General features: G+C 37.4%; 1 protein-coding gene across 2 annotated transcripts in view; it reads left to right on the forward strand.

Annotated features, from left to right (window-relative positions):
- The window catches only part of MAN1A2 (mannosidase alpha class 1A member 2), a 195,967-nt gene that overhangs the window by 75,834 nt on the left and 94,881 nt on the right, over positions 1-25,252 (forward strand). For both annotated transcript variants that reach the window (XM_059137472.1, XM_059137471.1), the window contains exon 5: positions 2,005-2,085. In XM_059137472.1, the coding sequence (XP_058993455.1) occupies positions 2,005-2,085 (81 nt within the window). The remainder of the gene's footprint in view (positions 1-2,004; positions 2,086-25,252) is intronic.

Genomic DNA, 25,252 nt, shown 5'->3' on the forward strand with positions numbered 1-25,252 from the left:
CTAGAACAGCAAGTAGACCCATTTGGTGATAATAAAGTAAGTTGAGAGGACTTCTCTTGTTAGGGGATGATGTCAGACAGGTAGTGGGGAATCTGATTACATTGGGTCTTACAGTTATTTTGTTCTGAGTGTAACCAGAAATCATTGTAAAAGTTTACACACAACAGTAACCTAACCTGACTTAAAATGCAAGAGGTTCACTCTGCCTACAGGGTGCTGCATAAATGGAGTGTAAGGAGGAGAGTAAGGCTGAAATCAGGGAAACTGATTAGAGGGTTATTTAGGTGAGTGATAGAGGCCTGCTCTCTCTCCCTCTTTCGTGGCCTCTCTGTATTTAGTGAATGTTCTGTGCCCTGCAATATACTATATGTTGGGAATATATGAAGTGATATAAAGCATTTTGCTGTCGTGGATGGGATGAGATGATAGATGTGTTACTAAAAAATTCCGGGAAGTAATCAGAGAGGGAGGTAAACCATGAAAAACTCTTTAACTATAGGAAACAAATAGAGTTGCTGGAGGGGAGGCAGGTAGGGTGATGGGGTAACTGGGTGATGGGCAGAAGAAGGGCATGTGATGTGATGAGCACTGGGTGTTATACATAACTGATAAAGTATTGAGCACTATCTGAAACTAATGATGTACCGTATGTTGGCTAGTTGAATTTAAATTAAAAAATTCCATTGTGAAAATTCTATATCAGATACACACTTTTGGGTTAGCAAATTATGTGTTCTGCCTGTGAATGTTAGAAAGACTTCTGGATAATATATATTTCCTTTTAAATTTTGTTAAAAAATTAGTTATGAGTGTTACCTTTATACTAGTCAGTTGTATATATCTTGTGGATTCTTTTGGTCATGTTCTTTTCCACTTCTACTTTTCTTTCCATGTATTAGAATTTTTCTCAGCAATATCTGTATCTTTATCTAAATACAAGCATATAAACTTTATATGCTAAGGTTATTAGTACTGCTATATTTGTGCCAAATTTCCCTTTTTTTTTTTTGTTTGCCTTTTAATTTTGTTCATAATTGTTTTTCCTTATAGGTATTCTCATTTTGGGGAAATTCAAGTCTTTCTATCATCATTTGTTGTCAGTATGCTTGATTTAATGATTATAAAGTACTGTTTTGTCAAGGAAATTTATATATATTGTCTACACTTTCTTCTACTTTTTTATAGTAATTTTCTCTGCATTTATTTCTAAATTATTTGGACTTCATTTTGAGAGAAAGAGCTATCTGAAATGAGTATTCAAATTTATTTCTAACCTAGGAGTCCATTTTCTCAACATTATTAATTGAGTAATCCATCATCCTATCATTTTTTTTTTAAAGATTTTATTTATTTATTTGACAGAGAGAGATCACAAGTAGGCAGAGAGGCAGGCAGAGAGAGAGAGAGAGAGAGGAGGAAGCAGGCTCCCTGCTGAGCAGAGAGCCCGATGCGGGACTCGATCCCAGGACCCTGAGATCATGACCTGAGCCGAAGGCAGTGGCTTAACCCACTGAGCCACCCAGGCGCCCCAATCATCCTATCATTTTTGATCCCTCTTTAACATTTATTAAATTTTTATATATACGAGGAAAAATTTTTTAGATTCATGAGAAGTATAAGTAAAAATGGGACAGTATGCTGTAGTAACTAGAACAGAAGAAAAAGGACCCAACAGAGACACTTGCTGTTCCAGAATTCAAGAAGTGGAGGGTTTCATAAAGAGAAAATAGTCAAGAGCATCAAATATATTGACAATTTCACAATGATAGGTAATATACATAAAAATGATTTTAGTTAGTAGGAGCTTGTGGTGGCATAATACAGGAGTTTCAGTAACATTAATAAATGGTGAATGAGATTGCAGTTGCATGAGAAATGAAGGTGTGGAAAATGGAGGAAAACATTCTCTGCAGGGTGTTTGTGAGAAACATAGGAAATACTGAAAATATTTGGAAAATTCGGAAGTTTTATGTATATGTGAATATTTTCAACATGTCTTCACAGAATTCAGAGGTGTCTGTGTTTGAAGTCAACATTCGATTTATTGGAGGCCTGCTTGCCGCTTATTACCTTTCAGGAGAAGAGGTGAGCCACTCAAGTGAAACACTTTGGGGGGGAAGGGGCTCTGAATGGACTTTAATAAAATGAAAGATTTCCCTAACAGCATATTGTTTTTCTTAATTGTTTAATAATTGAACTCTTATAAAGATTTGCTGAGAGAACTGGATGCTTCAGGTAGAACTGTCCTTGGGAATAATGATTTTTCCATTTTGAGAATTTTAATAAAACATAAATTCATCACAGATTCTGTCTGTGTATATACCACTTCTCCTTTGCGGGAGCTGTCCTCCAGGATTTTGCCGCTGCAATTAATTACACAGTTGAAACAAGGTGGGGGGGCGATTAATAAAATCAGAATTAGGAATGAATCAGGAAGAATTAATATGGATCCTCCTAAGACCAAAAATTAATTATGAAAACTGCCTGTTTGGAAATCAGATGAGATTTTTTGCTATAAATTTAAAAAAAAAACACAGCAACAACTCTGAATTCTCCTTTCTGGAAGTCTTAGGGTATGTAATACAATTGATTGATTTGAGACTTGCTGTGATGGGGAAGTGGGTGTGGGAAATCCCTTTTTACCTCTCAGGTGGGTTTAAAGGATGGATTTGGAGAGTGGGAGAAAGAGAAACTAAAGGAAGAGGCTATAAGTCATTTCTGTTTGTTTCCTGAGGAATTTCTATATTTGACTGGTTTGTTGGTCTAAATGATTATAAGAGCTCTTTGTAAATTTATGAAACTCATCTTTTGTTTTATGTGTTGTAAAGATGAATTTCTTTGTTGTTAGTATTTAGGAAATGTTTGCTTAATCCAAGGTCACAAAAATGTTCTTTTATGTTTTCTTCTAAAATATTAAGGTTTATTTTTACTTTAAGTCTGTAATCATTTTGAGTTGTATTCTGTATATGCTGTGAAGTATAGGTTAAGCTTGTTCTCTTTCCTTCTGGATATTAAAAAATTCTAACAACATTTGTTGAAAAGCCTTTCTTTTCTCTGTTTAACTGACTGCATTTTTATTGAAATCACTTGACCATATATGTATTAGTTGACCTCTAACCTTGCTGTTTATGTCTGTCCTTTTGCCACACTGTGTGAGTGAACTACACTCTAAACAGAGTGAACTACACACACTGTTCATTATTGTGGCTTTATGGAAGGAAAGTCTTGAAATCAGGTTGTACGAGTCTTCCAACTTTGTTCCTTTCCAAAATTGTCTTGGCTATTCCATTTATTTTATTTTCTATTTTAGAATCAGTTTGTTGATCTCTACAGAATATTCTACTGGGATTTTTATTGGGATTACCTTGGATCCATAGATGACTTTAGAGAAAATTGGTTTCTTAACAAATATGGACCCTTCCAAACCATGAACATGACATACCTACCCATTTACTTAGTTCTTTAATTTTCTCTCTTGGCGTTTCTAGTTTTAGCATATAGATATTTTACATATTTTGGTAGATTTATACATATTTCATACTTTCTGGTCCTATTATAAGTCGTATTTTTAATTTCAATTTCTAATTGTTTATTGCTGGTATATATAAATATATATATTTAAACTTTAAAAGAAAGTTTAAGTAAGGCTTAAATTCTCAGCTGGCTTAGTACATCTTGTTTATCACTGAATAACTTCCTGATGCTGTCATTTAAAAAAATATTATAAAATGTACATAACAAAGTTTTTCATTTACCATTACATTTCAGTGATATTAAGAGTAGCGTTCACATTATGCAATATACGGTTGATTTTTATATTGACCTGTACTCTGAGATTCTAGTTGCTTTTATTTTTTTTAATTTTATTTATTTATTTGACAGAGAGAGATCACAAGTAGGCACAGAGCCAGGCAGAGAGAGAGGGGGAAGCAGGCTCCCTGCTGAGGAGAGACTGATGTGGGGCTCGATCCCAGGACCCTGAAATCATGACCTGGGCCTAAGGCAGAGGCTTAACCCACTAGCCACCCAGGCGCCCCTCTAGTTCCTTTTAAATAGGTTTTAATAGATTCTTTGAGATTTTCTTTTATAAATGATCATGTCATCAGTGAATAGTTTCATTTCTCTGTATGGAGAACAATTTTATTTATGTAGGTTTTTTCGTTTGTTTGTTTTCAGTTAAAGATTTTATTTATTTGACAGAGAGAGACCGAGAGAGAGGGGAATACAAGCAGGGGGAGTGGGAGAGGGAGAAGCAGGATTCTCACTGAGCGGGGAGGCCCGATGCGGCTGGATCCCAGGAGTCTGGGATCATGACCTGAGCTGAAGGCAGATGCTTAACAAATGAGCCACCTTCTATGCCCCCTATGTGTAGTTATTTTATTACTTTGTCTTGCCTTACATCCTTCTATGTTTCCTGATCTTATAGGAAAAAATTTAGTCTTTCACTCTTACATGTGTTAGTCATAGGCTTTTTGGTTCTTTTTTTTTTTTTTTTCCTTTTAGACAGAACATACCTGCACATGTGTGCACAGGATAGGTAGGAGTTGGGTGGTGAGGGAAAGGGAGAGAGAATCTTAAGGAGGCTCTACGCCAGCATGAGGCTGATGCAGGGCTCAGTCATCACCCTGAGATCATGACCTGAGCTGAAATCAAGAGTCTGAAGCTTAACCCACTGACCCACCCGGGCTCCCTGTTAAGCCATAGGTTTTTTGTAGATGCCCTTTATCCTCTTGAAGAAGTCCCTTTCCATTCCTAGTTTGCTGAGATTTTTTTTTATTTATTGTGGATGGATGTTGAATGTTGTCAGATGTTTTTGTTGTATTTAATAAGATTATATATGATGTTTTTTCTTTCTCTGTTGATTTGCAGATTATATTGGTTGATTTTTGAATGTCAAACCAACCTTGCATTTTCAGGAAGAAACCTGACTCCCACTTAATCATGGGGTATTATCCTTTTTATATTGCTGCTAGGATTGATTTGATAATACATTGTTGAGAATTTTTTTGCATTTATATTCATGTGGCATATAGGTCTATATGTAGTTTTTTTTTTTTTTTTTTTTTTTTTTTTTATTTATTTGAGAGAGAGGAAGGGAAGCAGGCTCCCTGCTGAGCAGATAGCCCAATGTGGGACTTGATCCCAGGACCCTGGGATCATGACCTTAGCTGAAGGCAGAGGCTTTAACCCATTGAGCCACCCAGGTGCTCCAGGTCTTTATGTAATTTTAATGTCTTCACCTGTGTTTTATAAGAGTAATGCTGACTTCATGAGTTGGAAGTATTTCTTCTTTTTTTTTTTCCTTTTACTAGATAAGTTTTTGTATAATTGGTATTATTTCTTCATTAATTGTTGGTAGAATACCCTTCGAAGTCATGTGGTTGTAGAGCTTTTTGTTTCTGTTTTTTTCAACTGAGTTTTAAAGCTGTTTAATTTCTTTGGTAGATATAGTACTTTTCAGTTTATGTCTTCTTGAGTGGATTTTGTAGTTTTTGTAGCTTGTGTATTTCTAGGGATTTGCCTGTTTTTTCCTAGGTTGTGTAAACTGTTGACATAAAGATTTTGTAATATTCCCTTATTGTTTTCATACCTGTAGGATCGTTTGTAATGTGCCCTATTTCATTTTCTCTTTTTGTCAGTCTGGATATAGGTATATTGGTATTTTTGTTTTTTTCAGATAATTTGTTTTGGTTTTATTGATTTCTTTCTATTTTTGTGCATTCAGTTTCATTTCTCCTTTTATACTTATTTACTTCCTTCCGTTTGTTCCTTTTTTTCTATTTTAGTTTCTTAGGTTTGGAGCTTAGATCATTAGTATGACACCTTTTAAAAAAGAACAGTGTTATAAAGTTGCTTCTTGGCCCTTCTTTTGCTGCATCCTATGAATTTTGGTATATTTTCATTTTCCTTTAGTTCAAAATATTTTCTGATTTTTTTTCTTTCTCTTTGATTCCTGAGTTATTTTGAAGTATATGTATTTTATATATATATATATATATATATATATATATATATATATTTTTTTTTTTTTTTTTTTTTTTTTAAGTAGCCTTCACACCCGGTATGGGACTTGAACTCACAATCCTGAGATTAAGACCTGAGATGAAATCAGGAGTTGGATGTTTAACCAACTTGAGCCACCCAGGTATCCCAGAAATACATTTTAAATTTTCAAATATTTCACAGATTTTTCTGTTATTTTTAGTTTTAAGTTTTTGGTAGGCAGTGATTAGAGAACAGTTCTACTGAACTGTTGAGGTTTGTTTTATGATCTATTTTAAAAAGAATGTGTGCTTGAAAAGAATGTGTATTCTGCTGTGGTTTTGTTAAAATATCAATTAAGTCAAAGTAGATAATAGTGTTTGCTCAGATCTTCTGTAATTTTACTAATTTTGTGTCTATTTGGTCTGTCAAATACTAGGTGAGGAGTCTGTATGTATTTTGGAGGCCTATTTTTAGATATGTGTACACTTAGGATTGTTAGGTCTTCTTGGCTGATCCTTTTATTGTTTTACAGTTTTTCTCTATCCTTGGTCACATTCTCTGTTATTATTCTTCTTCTTCTTTTTTTTTTTTTTTTTTTTAAATTTGAGAGAGAGAGAGACGGAGACAGAGTAAGCATGCATACCTGCACAAGCACACAAGAGGGGGGAGGTAGAGGGAGAGGGAGAAGCTGACTCCCCTCCCTGCTGAGCAGGGAGCTGGACACAGGGCTCAATCCCATGACCTTGAGATCATGACCTGAGCCAAAGGCAGATGCTTAACTGAAGTTAGACACTTAACCAACTGAGCCACCCAGGTGCCCTCATCACATTCTCTGTTCTTAAATCTAGTTTGTGTGATACTGCCATAATTACTCTGGCTTTCTTTTATGTAGTATTTGCCTGGTATATCTTTTAACCTAAATGTTTTAATATTTAAAGTTGGATTTCCTGAAGAAAGCTTGATAATCTTTTTAATTTGTGTGTTTAGACCCTTTACATTCAGTAAAGCTATTGATAGAGTTGCATTAAATCTACCACATTGTTAGCTGTTTTCTATTTGTCCCATCTGTTCCTCATTCCTCTTTTTTTCCTGCCTAATTTTATATTATTTTTGTGATTGTTTTATCTCCATGACAGACTTATTATTTATTCTCAATATATTTTTTTTCAGTGGTTGCTCTTTTTGTTTACTGTGTATCTTAATTCATCCTGGTTCTACCATGAGTCAGTATTATGCTGCTTTGCTTGTACTGTGAAAACTTTACAGCTGTGTATTCTTAATTCTTATCAGTCTTCTTTTGTGCTGTTTTTTTGTTACTGTACATTTCTTACATTACAGGTCCATAGGGCTTTGCTACTAGCTATTTTTGCTTTAGGTGGTCAGTTATTATTTAGAGCTATTCAAAATAAGAAAAAATACACCTTTTTATCTTTCAGTCATTTTTGTTGGTCTTCATTTTTCTGTTGATTTAAGCTTCTATCTGGTATGTATTCCTTTTGTGTGAAGAGCTCACTTTAACTTTTTCTATAGTGCAGGTCTCTTGGTTGTAGATTCTCAAAGTTTCTGTTGGTCTAAAACTTCCTTCTTCAGTTTTGAAAGATAACTTTGTACTTTTCCTTTTAATACTCTATTTTAATTTTTTAAAACATTATTTATTTATTTGTCAGAGAGAGAGAGAGTGAGCGAGCGAGCATATAGGCAGGCAGAGTGGCAGGCAGAGGCAGAGAGAGAAGCAGGCTCCTTTCGAGGCAAGGAGCCGTTATGTGGGACTTGATCCCAGGACCCTGGGATCGTGGCCTGAGTCAAAGGCAGCGGATTAACCGACTGAGCCACACAGACATCCCCCTTTTAACACTTTAAAGAGGTTACTGCATTAGCTTAAGGTATGCATAGTTTGAGAAGTGTGCATTAATTCTTGTTCCTCTATATGTAATGTGTCTTTCCCGCTCCTTTGGCTGTCTTTAAGATAATTGGTTCATATTTTATTTCATGTGAGGAATCTCAGTGGTTTTACTTTTTTGCATTTGGAGGGGCAAGTAGGACTTAATTATCTTGCTTGAGGTTCTCTGAGCTTCTTAGGTGGATGGTTTGGTAGCTTTATATTTGAAAAGTTGTTACTATCTTTTAACATATTTTTTCTGCCTTTTCTTCTGGAACCCCAATCACACATGCATTAGATTGTTGGAAACCGTCTCTTCGCTCTTGAATTCACTGCTCTTTTTTACCCCACCCACGCTTTTCATTCCTGCTGTTTCAGTTTGGGTACTTTTTAGAGACCTGTCTTTGAGTTCACGGATTTATTTATTTTTTTGTTTGTTCCATTGAATCTACTTTTAATTAAGCCCGTTGAAGACTTTCTCTTTCTCAGTTTCTTTGATTTCTGAAAAATTATTTCTAGTATTCATTTGACTTTTAATAATTCCTATTTCTCTGCTACAATTTCTCATTGTCTTCATGTTTTCCACTTTATCCACTAATGAGGTCTTTTACCATGTTAATCAAAATCATTTTAAATTCTCAGATTGTTTTAATCTCACCGAGCTTGGTTTGCCACTTGCTTTTTCTCTAGAAAGTGGTTTTTTTTTTTGCTTTCTTAGGTATTTCATAATTTTTGACTGAATGCCAAATATCAAGTATAGGACAGTAAAGACTGGGGTTGATACTGTTTATGCCTGTGCTGTTAGTGTCAGTGTCAGTTTAGTCTGGAGTTGAACCAGGTTTTGGTTTTTTACTGCTGAGATTGCCCCCCATGTACCACTAGTTTCAAATTCCTCTAACATCACCTTGTAATTAGAGTGCACCTGGCAGGCAAGTTTTTGTTGACATTCTGTCTCTTCCCTCCACTTCAGGCATTTCCTGTGTTCCTGTTCCTCAGGAAGGGTCTTTTCCCACTTTGCCTCCCCACAGGCATGGACTGTTGTTACTCCATGCTTCTTAACCTTTATGTCCATACTCTTTTCTAATTTATCTCTAAATATCGGCAGCCATGAGTTCATACTAATAGCTCTGATTTCAGCCCAACACCATAAGGTTTATTCTGGCTTTCTGCCTTTTCATATTTCTCTTTTGTGGCAGTGTGAAATCTGCTCACTACTATTCCTTCTACTCTATGAAACCACTTTCCTGCCCTCACCAGGTTGCAGCCTTGGTCAGTGCATCTTCTTCACATGGACCTCTCTGGGATTTTAGTCCCCTTTGTCCGGCTGGCTTCACCTTCCTCGTGTTGGTCTTAGGCCCTCTCCAGACAGTCTTATGCCCTCTCTACGCATACTCTCTGGGCACAGACCCCTGACTTTTGGAGCTTCTGGATTGAAATATTAAATAGTGAAAGGAGGGAGGAAATGGAACTATTTTGATGTCTTCAGTTTCAGATTTATTTCCAGATTAGACATTACAAGTTGTCCTTGAGAAAGGAAAGCATTCTTTTTTTCCTACTTTCATGCCTGTCTGGCTATGTTGAGGAAGTACTAAATTTTTTGGGTGTAGTTGACAAACTTGATTAGTTTTCATACCAAAAGGCACATGATTCAAAGTTAATTATGAACAGCTTATGAAAGAGATGTGTGGCCTTGGCTGTTTCACATTAGACTCCCTATCTGAAGTTGGAAACAAAATGTTGAAATTTTGGTTTTTTGAAATTTTGAAATTACTGTCTTAGGAAAACATTAAAATGCTGATAAAGTATATAATGTCACCAGTATTTCCATTTTTGCTGTTCTTATGCATCATACTTCAAGAATAAACATTTTGAAGTGGAGGGAAGCACATATGCTTTGGAGTTTAGAGGCTTGGGTTCTTACTCTGCCTCCTTTTCATAATGGTATTTGGCAAGCTATATATCTCTATAAGTTTCTTCCTCTATGAAAATAGGAGCGTTCACTTGAGAGTTGTAAGGATCAAGTTATGTAAAAGTGGCTAACACAGTACCTGACTCAACAGATACTACTTTACCTTTCTTCCTCTTTTGACTTTTTCCAATATGGTAAATACTCAGTGTTTCAAATGGGTGAATCCTTTTATTTATTTATTTTTAAATTTAAATTCAATTAATTAACATATAATATATTACGTGTTTCATGGGTACAGATGTGATTCATCAGTCTCACATAAAACCCAGTGCTCATTACAAGGCATACCTTCCCCGATGTCCATCACCCAGTACCCCATTCCTTCATCCTCTCCCCTCCAGCAACCCTCAGTTTGTTTCCTCTGATGAAGAATCTCTTATGGTTTGTCTCCCTCTCTGGTTTCATCATTTCATTTTCTTTTAACTTATTTAAAAATAGATATCATAAATTAATTTCTTAGAATTTAGTTTACTCAGGTAAGAAGTATAAAGAGAACATCTTTTACTTTTCTGACTTTCTCATACAGTAGAATTGTGCTGACCTTTTTTACTTTTCTTTTTTATCATTTTATGTTGAAATATGTGATCCATATCTGTTCTGGGAAGCCAATAATAAATCTCAGATCTGCTAAAAATAAATTAAACATGGAAAAATAATTTGAATATGACATTATTATAATAGAGGATATACAGTAAATTTCTACATCTCCACATAAGCCAGGAAATTAACTCTAATTTATAACTTGGCAGATTGCCTTTTTTATATTAAGGTAGTTTGTAGATAGAATAAAGAACATTTTACATGCATTCTGTTTTCTGGTACAGGAAACCAGATGAGGGTTACATGCCATCCTAACAAAATGTTCCTCTCGCCTATTGATTTATTAATAAAATAAATGTGAAATTTTATCATTTTATTTGCTCAGAACAAGGCTATTTATATTAAATATTTACAAGTTAAAAATATCCTGATGATTTATTATATTTACTTGATGTTAATCTCTAATACATGACATTTCTGTTACAGGATTGTCGAGTTTTTTAAATGGTTATCAAAGTGATAACCCTTCCTTAGTAAGATAATAACATAATTTGTGTGGATAACTGCATCTGAAATCTGTCAGATAAAATAGAGAAATGGTTATGTGGAATTTAATACATGTTTTACAGATAATAAAAAAAAGTAAAAGCAACAACAACAAAATCTTTCTTTACTAAACATAAATGTACTCTGTTACCTGTAGTGTAAGATTGTTTCTGAATAAGTTCAGGTATATTTTCTAAGACAAATAGAGTAGTCTTTTTGACCCAGATATTTCCTGGTTTAAGTATCAGTTATTATTGCCCTTACTGCACTAATTTTCATTTTATTTTTGGAAAACCTGACACTGCTCCAAAAATTGCTGCTATTTCCATTGACGGTTCTACCTCTTCATTCTCTAGAGGTGTGCCGGAAATTGGGCAGAAGAAGCTTTACTGCTTTACTGACTTCAGATAACATTTTTATACACACACACACACACACACACACACACCCATTTATATACATATTTGTTTATGATTTTATTAATTTGACAGAGAGAGACCCAGTGTGAGAGGGAACACAAGCACAGGGAGTGGGCAGGGGAGATGCAGTCTCCCTGCTAAACAGGGAGCCTGAAAGTGGGACTCTATCCCAGGACCCCAGAATCCTGACCTGAGCTGCAGGCACTGCAGACACTTAATGACTGAGCCACCCAGGTACCCCTCAGATAACATTTTTAAATGCACTCCAACATTTTCCTATTAAATGTGTGAGTTCATCGCTACATCTGTACACATTCTTACATGTTTAAAGTTATAACCAGAACCAATCATAGTTGTTGATTATAGTTATGATTGTTGGTTTTTCAGATCAGAAGACAGAGTTTGGAGCTAACACAGAAGCTAGAAATTAGAAGTGAAATCCAGTATAGGAGGGATCCACAGAGGAGAGGCTCAAAATTCTGCATACACGAAACTGTATTTAGACCACATTTATTTCCTGCATGTTTATAGACCTCTACCATAATTTTCTGCCTAAAATAGACCCTTCCACATTCTCTGTCTGATAAAGAACTTCAAGGCCCAGCTCAAAGGTTATTTTAAGCAACTCTGCTTAGGCTAATTTACATACAATAAAGTGCATTCACTTTAAATAGGATGTAATTAAATGTGTAGTTTAAATTTTAACAAATGTGTGATAAGCTGTTGGAGGGAATACAAATGAGACAACCTTTTGGAAAATAATTTGGTGGTGTCAAGAAAACATTTAATATGTAAAATTCTCTTTGACCCGGTAACCTGCCTCTAGGGATATATTATCTAAAAGTAACAACATGGATACTTAAGAAATATTTAGAAAGATATTTTTTTGCAATAGTGTTTTTAGTAGCCAATATTTGAGAAGAACTGAATATTCATCTAGAGTGGAATGTTTGTATAAATTAATTCATTTCTCACTTATACAACTGTGAACCTAAGTTTGATATATTTTATCTAGGAAAAATATGCTTGATATATTCAATGACAAAAGCAAATTATAGACCTATAGTTGTAGCGTGGAGGGTGTGTGTGCCTGCTTGCATGTGTGTGTGTATATATTCTGTTCATTTAGTTAGTTAGCCATTTCAGTATTTGGGGCAAGAAAAATGGCAGCTTGGATGCAGATGGTTGTAGAAATGAGAGATTAAAGGATTTCAGGAGATTTGGGAGGTAAATTCCAAAGGATTGGGTGATACTTTGTAAGGGGTTATGAGTCAGAAGGAGGACTTGGTTCCATCTCTAGTTTCAGGGTTTTGGTACTGATGACAGGACAGTATTAGAAATTGAGCGCTTTAAGAACATTGGATTAGGAGTGGAAGATCATCAATTCATTATAAGTATTTTGAGTTTGAGGGGATTTTGCTATATTTATGTGGAAGTAGGTAGTAAACAGATGTAACGGAGCTGGTGCTTTTTGGAGAAGTCTTGATGTGAAATATAAATGTGGGAGTCAGCTGCTGTGTACCTGATAGTTGAAAGCAAGCACATGTGAAGTTGCTCAGGGAGACAATGTAGGATAGGAAGCTAGGAAGAGGTTGGAATCAAGCCTGGAGGAACACAGCATTGAAGGTCAGATATAAGGAAGATGAGTCAGTGAAGGAGGTAGGGAGATTGTGGGGTTACTGAACACAAGGGAGGGAAGTATTTTAAGAAGGAACTGGTCAGTAATTGTTATACCCGAGTTTTTGCGTCCGAGAGACCACCAAGGAGCCAACACCAATGCAGTCACACGAGGGTTTATTTGACAAGCTTAAACTTGGGCCCAAGTATACCCGACAGAGTGGAGTAGGGACATGGACTCCGAACCAGATTATAGACAAAGTTTTTAAAGGCAGGGTAGGGGTGGACTGGGCAGTAGGTGAGGACAAAGGGGGTGTTCAGAAGGACTATCAGGGTAAAGAAGACTATAAGGATATTGGAGGCCTGGTTATCGTCAAGCCAAGGCCGTTCTTCCCTCTGATGAGGCACCAACATGGAGATAATTGGGAGTTTCCTGGTGGAATGTCACATTTCTTCTATCAAGCATCCTTGTTGGTGAGATTTAGGTTTAACTTTATTTCCATTTTCTTCCGCCTCAGCCTCCTTCAGTTTTTTTTTTTTTTTTTCTTTTCTCTTTTTTTTTTTTTTTATAATTTTTTTATTTTTTATAAACATATATTTTTATCCCCAGGGGTACAGGTCTGTGAATCACCAGGTTTACACACTTCACAGCACTCACCAAATCACATACCCTCCCCAATGTCCATAATCCCACCCCCTTCTCCCCACCCCCTCCCCCCGGCAACCCTCAGTTTGTTTTGTGAGATTAAGAGTCACTTATGGTTTGTCTCCCTCCCAATCCCATCTTGTTTCATTTATTCTTCTTCTACCCACTTAAGCCTCCATGTTGCATCACCACTTCCTCATATCAGGGAGATCATATGATAGTTGTCTTTCTCTGCTTGACTTATTTCGCTAAGCATGATACGCTCTAGTTCCATCCATGTTGTTGCAAATGGCAAGATTTCATTTCTTTTGATGGCTGCATAGTATTCCATTGTGTATATATACCACATCTTCTTGATCCATTCATCTGTTGATGGACATCTAGGTTCTTTCCATAGTTTGGCTATTGTGGACATTGCTGCTATAAACATTCGGGTGCATGTGCTCCTTTGGATCACTACATTTGTATCTTTAGGGTAAATACCCAGTAGTGCAATTGCTGGGTCATAGGGCAGTTCTATTTTCAACATTTTGAGGAACCTCCATGCTGTTTTCCAGAGTGGCTGCACCAGCTTGCATTCCCACCAACAGTGTAGGAGGGTTCCCCTTTCTCCGCATCCTCGCCAGCATCTGTCATTTCCTGACTTGTTGATTTTAGCCATTCTGACTGGTGTGAGGTGATATCTCATTGTGGTTTTGATTTGTATTTCCCTGATGCCGAGTGATATGGAGCACTTTTTCATGTGTCTGTTGGCCATCTGGATGTCTTCTTTGCAGAAATGTCTGTTCATGTCCTCTGCCCATTTCTTGATTGGATTATTTGTTCTTTGGGTGTTGAGTTTGCTAAGTTCTTTATAGATTCTGGACACTAGTCCTTTATCTGATATGTCGTTTGCAAATATCTTCTCCCATTCTGTCAGTTGTCTTTTGATTTTGTTAACTGTTTCCTTTGCTGTGCAAAAGCTTTTGATCTTGATGAAATCCCAGTAGTTCATTTTTTCCCTTGCTTCCCTTGCCTTTTGCGTTGTTCCTAGGAAGATGTTGCTGCGGCAGAGGTCGAAGAGGTTGCTGCCCGTGTTCTCCTCAAGGATTTTGATGGATTCCTTTCGTACATTGAGGTCCTTCATCCATTTTGAGTCTATTTTTGTGTGTGGTGTAAGGAAATGGTCCAATTTCATTTTTCTGCATGTGGCTGTCCAATTTTCCCAGCACCATTTATTGAAAAGGCTGTCTTTTTTCCATTGGACATTCTTTCCTGCTTTGTCGAAGATTAGTTGACCATAGATTTGAGGGTCTATTTCTGGGCTCTCTATTCTGTTCCATTGATCTATGTGTCTGTTTTTGTGCCAGTACCATGCTGTCTTGATGATGACAGCTTTGTAATAGAGCCTGAAGTCCGGAATTGTGATGCCACCAACGTTGGCTTTCTTTTTCAATATCCCTTTGGCTATTCGAGGTCTTTTCTGGTTCCATATAAATTTTAGCATTATTTGTTCCATTTCTTTGAAAAAGATGGATGGTACTTTGATAGGAATTGCATTAAATGTGTATATTGCTTTAGGTAGCATAGACATTTTCACAATATTTATTCTTCCAATCCAGGAGCATGGCACATTTTTCCATTTCTTTGTGTCTTCCTCAATTTCTTTCATGAGTACTTTATAGTTTTCTGAGTATAGATTCTGTGTCTCTTTGGTTAGGTTTATTCCTAGGTATCTTATGGTTTTGGATGCAATTGTAAATGGGATTGACTCCTTAATATCTCTTTCTTCTGTCTTGCTGTTGGTGTAGAGAAATGCAACTGATTTCTGTGCATTGATTTTATATCCTGACACTTTTACTGAATTCCTGTATAAGTTCTAGCAGTTTTGGAGTGGAGTCTTTTGGGTTTTCCACATATAGTATCATATCATCTGCGAAGAGTGATAATTTGACTTCTTCTTTGCCGATTTGGATGCCTTTAATTTCCTTTTGTTGTCTGATTGCTGAGGCTAGGACCTCTAGTACGATGTTGAATAGCAGTGGTGATAATGGACATCCCTGCCGTGTTCCTGACCTTAGCGGAAAAGCTTTCAGTTTTTCTCCATTGAGAATGATATTTGCGGTGGGTTTTTCATAGATGGCTTTGATGATATTGAGGTATGCGCCCTCTATCCCTACACTTTGAAGAGTTTTGATCAGGAAGGGATGTTGTACTTTGTCAAATGCTTTTTCAGCATCTATTGAGAGTATCATATGGTTCTTGTTCTTTCTTTTATTGATGTGTTGTATCACATTGACTGATTTGCGGATGTTAAACCAACCTTGCAGCCCTGGAATAAATCCCACTTGGTCGTGGTGAATAATCCTTTTAATGTACTGTTGAATCCTATTGGCTAGTATTTTGTTGAGTATTTTCGCATCTGTGTTCATCAAGGATATCGGTCTATAGCTCTCTTTTTTGGTGGGATCCTTGTCTGGTTTTGGGATCAAGGTGATGCTGGCCTCATAAAATGAGTTTGGAAGTTTTCCTTCCATTTCTATTTTTTGGAACAGTTTCAGGAGAATAGGAATTAGTTCTTCTTTAAATGTTTGGTAGAATTCCCCCGGGAAGCCGTCTGGCCCTGGGCTTTTGTTTGTTTGGAGATTTTTAATGACTGTTTCAATCTCCTTACTGGTTATGGGTCTGTTCAGGCTTTCTATTTCTTCCTGGCTCAGTTGTGGTAGTTTATATGTTTCTAGGAATGCATCCATTTCTTCCAGATTGTCAAATTTATTGCCGTAGAGTTGCTCATAGTATGTTCTTATAATAGTTTGTATTTCTTTGGTGTTAGTTGTGATCTCTCCTCTTTCATTCATGATTTTATTTATTTGGGTCCTTTCTCTTTTCTTTTTGATAAGTCGGGCCAGGGGTTTATCAATTTTATTAATTCTTTCAAAGAACCAGCTCCTAGTTTCGTTGATTTGTTCTATTGTTTTTTTGGTTTCTATTTCATTGATTTCTGCTCTGATCTTTATGATTTCTCTTCTCCTGCTGGGCTTAGGGTTTCTTTCTTGTTCTTTCTCCAGCTCCTTTAGGTGTAGGGTTAGGTTGTGTACCTGAGACCTTTCTTGTTTCTTGAGAAAGGCTTGTACTGCTATATATTTTCCTCTCAGGACTGCCTTTGTTGTGTCCCACAGATTTTGAACCGTTGTATTTTCATTATCATTTGTTTCCATGATTTTTTTCAATTCTTCTTTAATTTCCCGGTTGACCCATTCATTCTTTAGAAGGATACTGTTTAGTCTCCATGTATTTGGGTTCTTTCCAAACTTCCTTTTGTGATTGAGTTCTAGCTTTAGAGCATTGTGGTCTGAAAATATGCAGGGAATGATCCCAATCTTTTGATACCGGTTGAGTCCTGATTTAGGACCGAGGATGTGATCTATTCTGGAGAATGTTCCATGTGCACTAGAGAAGAATGTGTATTCTGTTGCTTTGGGATGAAATGTTCTGAATATATCTGTGATGTCCATCTGGTCCAGTGTGTCGTTTAAGGCCTTTATTTCCTTGCTGATCTTTTGCTTGGATGACCTGTCCATTTCAGTGAGGGGAGTGTTAAAGTCCCCTACTATTATTGTATTATTGTTGATGTGTTTCTTTGATTTTGTTATTAATTGGTTTATATAGTTGGCTGCTCCCACATTGGGGGCATAGATATTTAAAATTGTTAAATCTTCTTGTTGGACAGACCCTTTGAGTATGATATAGTGTCCTTCCTCATCTCTTATTATAGTCTTTGGCTTAAAATCTAATTGATCTGATATAAGGATTGCCACTCCTGCTTTCTTCTGATGTCCATTAGCATGGTAAATTCTTTTCCACCCCCTCACTTTAAATCTGGAGGTGTCTTCGAGCTTAAAATGTGTTTCTTGGAGGCAACATATAGATGGGCTTTGTTTTTTTATCCATTCTGATACCCTGTGTCTTTTGACAGGGGCATTTAGCCCATTAACATTCAGGGTAACTATTGAGAGATATGAATTTAGTGCCATTGTATTGCCTGTAAGGTGACTGTTACTGTATTTGGTCTCTGTTCCTTTCTGATCTACCACTTGTAGGCTCTCTCTTTGCTTAGAGGACCCCTTTCAATATTTCCTGTAGAGCTGGTTTGGTATTTGCAAATTCTTTCAGTTGTTGTTTGTCCTGGAAGCTTTTAATCTCTCCTTCTATTTTCAATGATAGCCTAGCTGGATATAGTATTCTTGGCTGCATGTTTTTCTCGTTTAGTGCTCTGAAAATATCATGCCAGCTCTTTCTGGCCTGCCAGGTCTCTGTGGATAAGTCAGCTGCCAATCTAATATTTTTACCATTGTATGTTACAGACTTCTTTTCCCGGGCTGCTTTTAGGATTTTCTCTTTGTCATTGAGACTTGTAAATTTTACTATTAGGTGACGGGGTGTGGGCCTATTCTTATTGATTTTGAGGGGCGTTCTCTCAACCTCCTGAATTTTGATGCTCGTTCCCTTTGCCATATTGGGGAAATTCTCCCCAATAATTCTCTCCAGTATACCTTCTGCTCCCCTCTCACTTTCTTCTTCTTCTGGAATCCCAATTATTCTAATGTTGTTTCGTCTTATGGTATCACTTATCTCTCGAATTCTCCCCTCGTGGTCCAGTAGCTGTTTGTCCCTCTTTTGCTCAGCTTCTTTATTCTCTGTCATTTGGTCTTCTATATCACTAATTCTTTCTTCTGCCTCATTTATCCTAGCAGTGAGAGCCTCCATTTTTGATTGCACCTCATTAATAGCTTTTTTGATTTCACCTTGGTTAGATTTTAGTTCTTTTATTTCTCCAGAAAGGGCTTTTATATCTCTCGAGAGGGTTTCTCTAATATCTTCCATGCCTTTTTCGAGCCCGGCTAGAACCTTGAGAATTGTCATTCTGAACTCTAGATCTGACATATTACCGATGTCTGTATTGATTAGGTCCCTAGCCTTCGGTACTGCCTCTTGTTCTTTTTTTTGTGTTGAATTTTTATGTCTTGTCATTTTGTCCAGATAAGAGTAAATGAAGGGGCAAGAAAAATACTAAAAGGGTGGCAACAACCCCAGGAAAATATGCTTTAACCAAATTAGAAGAGATCCAAAATCGTGAGTGGGGAGAAAGGGGATAAAAAGAGGTTCAAAAAGGAAGAAAGAAAAAAAAACAAAAAGAAAAGAAAAAAGAAAAGAAAAGAAAAGAAAAGAATTTTTAAAAAAAGAAAACACCTAAGAAAAATGTAAAAAAGAAAAAATATATATATTAGATAAACTAGTAAAAAATCGTTAAAAAAGAAAAAGGTAACAGTTAAAAAAAAAAAAAATTTTACCCGAAGGCGAGAAAAAAAAAAAAATGAAAAAGAAAAAATCAAATTAACTGCAAGACTAAAAAAAATCCCAGGAAAAAAGCCATGAGTTCCGTGTTTGGCTTTCTCCTCCTCTGGAATTCTGCTGCTCTCCTTGGTATTGAAACCGCACTCCTTGGTAGGTGAACTTGGTCTCGGCTGGATTTCTTGTTGATCTTCTGGGGGAGGGGCCTGGTGTAGTGATTCTCAAGTGTCTTTGCCCCAGGCGGAATTACACCGCCCTTACCCGGGGCCGGGGTGAGTAATCCGCTCGGGTTTGCTTTCAGGAGCTTTTGTTCCCTGAGCGCTTTCCGTAGAGTTCCAGAGGACGGGTATACAAATGGCGGCCTCCTGGTCTCCGGCCCGGAGGAGCCGAGAGCCCAGGGCCCCACTCCTCAGTGCGCCCTCAGAGAACAGCGCCCAGTTACTCCCGTCTGCCTGACCTCCGGCCGCGCTCCGAGCTCACCGAGCCTGCGACCGGTTCAAGGTAACACCGAGCTGCGAGCTTACTGTCGGCTCTGTCTCTGTAGCCGGCTTTCCCGTTCCAATACCCGCAAGCTCTGCGACACTCAGACACCCCCGATCCTTCTGTGACCCTGCGGGACCTGAGGCCACGCTGACCCCGCGTGGGTTTCGCCCCGGTTTAGCCTCTGGAGCGATGTCCCTCAGCGGAGCAGACTTTTAAAAGTCCTGATTTTGTGCGCCGTTGCTCCGCCACTTGCCGGGAGCCGGCCCCTCCCCCCGGGGTCTATCTTCCCGTCGCTTTGGATTCACTTCTCCGCCGGTCCTACCTTTCAGAAAGTGGTTGTTTTTCTGTTTCCAGAATTGCTGTTCTTCTTCTCTTCGATCTGCCGATGGATTTTCAGGTGTTTGCAATCTTTAGATAAGCTATCTAGCTGATCTCCGGCTAGCTGAAGCAGTCTCAGCTTGCTACTTCTCCGCCATCTTGACTCCTCCCCCAGCCTCCTTCAGTTTTATGGAGGAGGATGATGTTAGGGCTTGAGGAACTGAGTTACTTGTCTCTGGAAGTTGGGCTATTGATAAGATAGCTTCTTTGTTGTAAATCAGTAGGACATTTGTAAACCAAGGGAGACTCCTATCTTGCAGGATTGTGATCCCTGCAAATTAACTATTTGTTTTTCTTTTAGGGCAGCCAGGGGTGTCTGAGGAATGCCACACATATTACCCAGGGGAGCCGGTGGAGAGGGGGTGCAAGATGCCAGCTTTTGCTTTGTCCTCCTTTGCCAGCCTTCTGCTCCCTCATCATAGTGATCTGTGCTCAAGTGTGTGACTAATCATTAGCAAGATGCAGTTCAATGAAATGAGGGGTACAGAAGCCATGTTGGAATAGGATGAGGAATGAATGGGAGGAGAGGAAATGGATACAATAAATTGGACAGTTTTGTGAAAATTGCAAAGTTACTTATGTTATTATGTTAGTAGCAAGAAAAGACTGAATAAAAATCTACTTAGCAATTGTATGTTCTTAGAGTAAGAAGGATGGAAATCCATCATAATACTATTTGGTTCAGAATATAGGAGCTGTGTATGATTTTAAAAATTTTCATTTTTCTTATTTTTATTTTCCTTCTTTTTAAATATATAACAAAATATGGATGATTTTTTTTTTATCCATTAGGATCCAGTTAAGAGACAAACCATGCCAATATTTGAACAGAGAGAATTTAATATACAGATTATTAACTAGGCACAAAGTCACCTAGGTAAGTGCTAGATTAAAAAGAATATTCTGAAATATCATGGAGGTGCCTGCTACAGGGTTGAGGGAACATGGGGATGAGTTTTCAATGACTAAATGTTAGAAACTGTAAGAGGAAGGGCTAAGCAGTGCTGAAATTCAGACCTCTGACGAAAATGTGCTGGCACGTTCGTGCTCTTGCTGCTGTCTTTCCAATGAGGGCAAGGTCATGAAGCTGGTTCTGCTAGCATCAGAAAAAAGTGGATTTAGCTGCTGCTACAGGAAGGCAGAGCTGCTGCTGATCTGAAGGGTTAGGAAAGCAAAACACCATAGTGCCTGTGTCCCTGCACACTTCTGCCAGGAATACCAGGGGTACAAGGCCTTGACTGCTCTTTACTTAGGTCTTTAGGGTTATGCTTACAGGGATGAATTAAGGTCCTCAAATGGGCTTGCTTTCACTTACTGTAAAAGAGATTCTCTAAGCTCAGTGTTCTTTTTCTGCAACACAACCCATCATGTGTACAGGAATCCACCACGGACTCTTCGAATCATCTCTCCTGAGATTTAGGTGGGGGTGCAGGTGGGGCAAGTACAGACAGTGTAGATTAACTTAAATCTTTGGCTGATACTTTGCCATGAATAAAATAGTCCTCTGGTCTCTGACCCACTAGTCAGAGATACTTATGACTCTATGGGTATTCATGAAAATGTAGTATGCTAACTTGTTAGTTTGCAAATAGAATAATTCTTACATTTCATTATGAGTTTAGATACTGTTTGCAGGCTCATTTTGAGGGAGAGGTGTGTACGAATATGTTAACCTGCAATTTGGTAGTAACCTTCCCTTGATTCTGATGAACACCTGTCTAGCCTTTAAGGATGTTCATGGTGATGATGAAAATTCATCCAGAATGCAATGTAGAGAGTCAAAAAGAGAAATTAAGAAAAAGAGTTGAGAGATATAAAATAATGAGAGGTTTCAAAGAATGTTTAGAAGTGTTAGACGAGTTTAATGGAATAAAGGATAGAGAATCAATATTTGAAAAGATATCAAGAATAAGGAGGAAATACTAAGGCTTCTAAAGAGAAAGGGCTGATTGCTTACAGAAGGATGACAGCTGACAGCAGAGTGTCCAGTAGCAGTAGACACCTGAAGATGCTGGGGTGATATCTTTAGATCGCTAAGATAAAATAACTGCCAACTCAGACTGTTATATTAGTCAAACTATCATTCAAAAGGGGGGGGGGATGTAAGATACAGGACAAAGAGATGTGCAGTGAATTAGTCAAATACTTGAGGTATTTAATTGTTGACTACAAAAAGTAAGATTAATGAGAGGTGTAGGAATGTCTTTGTTTACATTTGTGTCTATATCAAGATGTCAGTAATCTCTGTCTTTATCTAATTAGTGAAATTGTCAAGCAAGAACATGGACTCTGGAGCTAGACTGTCTAGGATTAAATTCAGGCTTACCATTGACTGGTTATGTGACCTTGGGCAAATTAACTTACTTGTGTTAAACCTCAGTTTCCTACTCTGTAAAATGGGAGTAATGATATTTATCTCATTGGGTTGTTGTGAGACAATTAACAACAACAGTTAATAGATATGTGTGTCATTATCATCATTGTTATCATCCCAACCTTTCTGTAGAATATCTTAAAAGTCTTAAAACCTTTGCATGTTAATGTCAAGTATTTTGGGGATATGAAGTTGGTATGGAAGAGAAATAAGATAGTTACTTGTTTATTACAAATCTCAGGCACGCAACAGGCAATGAACAGAGTAGATATGTGAGAGCCCACATACATGCACATGCACTGTTACTGAGAATCAGTAAGGAGAGAAGTAGAGCATGGAAGGGGATCAGGAGGCTTTAATTTCAAAGAAGATGGTCAGCGAGTATGTGCAAGGTTTACATTTGTATAGGGACCTGAAAGAGGTAGGAGAGGGCCATGAGAATGGCTTCTCCTGAAGGAGAAGAGAGAACCTTTTTCTAAGAGCATTTTGTTGAAAGGAACAGCAGACGAAAAGCCACTGAAGCAAAGCGCAAAAGCATAACTGACATTGTTAGAAAACAACTAAAACAATTAGTAGGGCTAAGTAGTTGTTGGAAAAGAAAGAAAGGAGAGAGTGAGGCATAGAAGTCTTAGAGGTTCATCACTTGTAAAGATTTATAGCCTCTTAAAGGACTTCTCCTCCGAGTGAGATGGGGAGTCATTTGGGCATTCTGAACTCTTCAGTTCTATATTCTCTGCTAGGTTGAAAACAGGCTGTGGGATATTACATTAGTAATTTAATTCAATAAAGAAACCAAAAGCATCCATATTTCTTTTAAAAAAAAATTTAAATTCACTTAATTAACATAAACTGTATTACTGGTTTCAGAGATTGAGGTCAGTGATTTATTAGTCTAGTATAATATGGAGTGCTCATTACATCACGTGCCTTCCTTAATGCCCATCACCCAGTTGCCCCATCCCCCCACCTCCTTCCCCTCAAGCAACCCTCAGTTTGTTTCCTGTGATTTAGAGTCTCTTATGGTTTGTCTCCCTCTTTGATTTTATCTTGTTTTATATTTTCCTCTCTTCCCTAATGATCCTCTGTTTTGTTTCATAAATTCCACTAGAGTGAGATCATGTGATAATTGTCTTATCTCTGATTGACTTATTTGGCTTAGTATAATACTCTCATTCTGTCCACATCATTGCAAATGGCAAGATTCCCCTTTTTGATGGCTGCATAATATTCCATCTCCCTCCCTCTCTCTTTCTCTCTCTCTCTCTCTCTCTCTCTCATTCTCTCTCTCTCTCTCTCACACATACACACACACACACACACACACACACACCCCACATCTTTATCCATTCATCTGTTGATGGACATCTGGGCTCTTTCCATAGTTTGGTTATTGGACATTGCTGCTATAAACACTGGGGTGCAGGTAGCCCATCAGATCACTGCATTTGTATCTTTGGGTAAATATATAGTACTGCAATTGCTGGGTTGTAGGGTAGGTCTATTTTCAACTTCTTGATGTACTTCTTTGCTGTTTTCCAGAGTGGCTGCTCCAGCCTGCATTCCCACCAACAGTGTAGGTGGGTTCCCCTTTCTCTGAATCCTCACCAACATCTGTTGTTTCCTGACTGGTTGATTTTAGCCATTCTAACTGGTGTGATGTGGTTTCTCACTGTGGTTTTGATTGCATTTCCCTGATGCTGAGTGAAGTTGAGCATCTTTTCCTGTGTCTGTTGGTCATTTGGATATCTTTGGAGAAATGTCTATTCATGTCTTCTGCCCATTTCTTGATTGGATTATTCTTTGGGTGTTGAGTTTGATAAATTCTTCATAGATTTTGGATACTAGCCCTTTATCTGATATGTCATTTGCAAATACCTCCTCCTATTCTGTCAGTTGTCTTTTGATTTTGTTGACTGTTACTTTGCTGGCACCCATGGATTCTAATATCACTTCCCTCCTCAAGAATCTACAGTGGCTCTCTGTGTTTTCGGTTATGTTACTCTAAGTTTCATCAGTTTTATTTTTAAAGCTCTTTGTAATTTTGCCACATTCTATCTGTTTAACCCTATTTCTTCTGATTCTTCCACACCTAGGAATAGTTCTTCCAGTATTAATCCTTCTAAACCTAGAACTAGTTTTAGTTCCATTGCCTACCATTATTTTCTGGTAAAAATAACTGGGAGATTTTATATAATGTACACATTGAACATTTATATAATGTACACATAATTGAAACACAAAAGTTTTTTCTGTGAATAAGTGAAATGTTGTAGAGTCTTAATAAAATTGAGCCTCTTAAACATGAATAATTGAATTGCTCTCATTATCTTATCCATTAGGAATTACAGTAAAGTAGGCAGTATCTGTTTTACCTAGTGGTTTATTACAGGGTACTGATAGTTAACTGAATCTTGGGGCAGGCCATGGACATGAAACACTTTTTTGTTATATACCTTAGAACCATACACTCAGGAGAAATGCCCAAGCATGCCCTACTTTGTATCTCATCCATTGCCTTTATTTCCTGCATGGTCTCTATGAAGATGGGGTCCAGTCAAGAGAACTTCAGTTAGAGCCACCACAGAAGAGTCAGATACCTTCACCATGATGCTTGTAAGGCCACTGCCTCAGATCACTTACTTTTTCCTTCCAAATGCTGCATATTTAAGTATGCTCGGCAGTGGCTTTGCCATATGTTGAACTGTAGGTGGAGTGGACTCAGGGAAATGTTATGTAGTTTTCCATCCTCTGCAGTGTTTGAAGGTGTGCTTGAAAAGAGATTTGAATGAGTGTTGAGTTATCTACTGCATTTATAAAAAAGGAAATGAAAATAAAAATGACACCAGAATCTTCTTTTTCAAGTATAGATCTTCCTTGATTTACAATAGGGTTACATCCTGATAAACCCATTGAAATTTGAAAATACTGTAAATTGAAAATGCACTTAATACACTTAATCTACTGAGCAGTGTAGCCTACAGTTGTGCAAAATCATAACACAAAGCCTACTTAATAATAAAGTGCTGAATATCTGCTGTAGTTTATTGAATCCTATACTGAAAGTGAAAGACAGGATGGCTGTCTG

This window comes from Mustela lutreola, chromosome 10 (genome assembly GCF_030435805.1).
Source record: "Mustela lutreola isolate mMusLut2 chromosome 10, mMusLut2.pri, whole genome shotgun sequence".
Taxonomy (NCBI): domain Eukaryota; kingdom Metazoa; phylum Chordata; class Mammalia; order Carnivora; family Mustelidae; genus Mustela; species Mustela lutreola.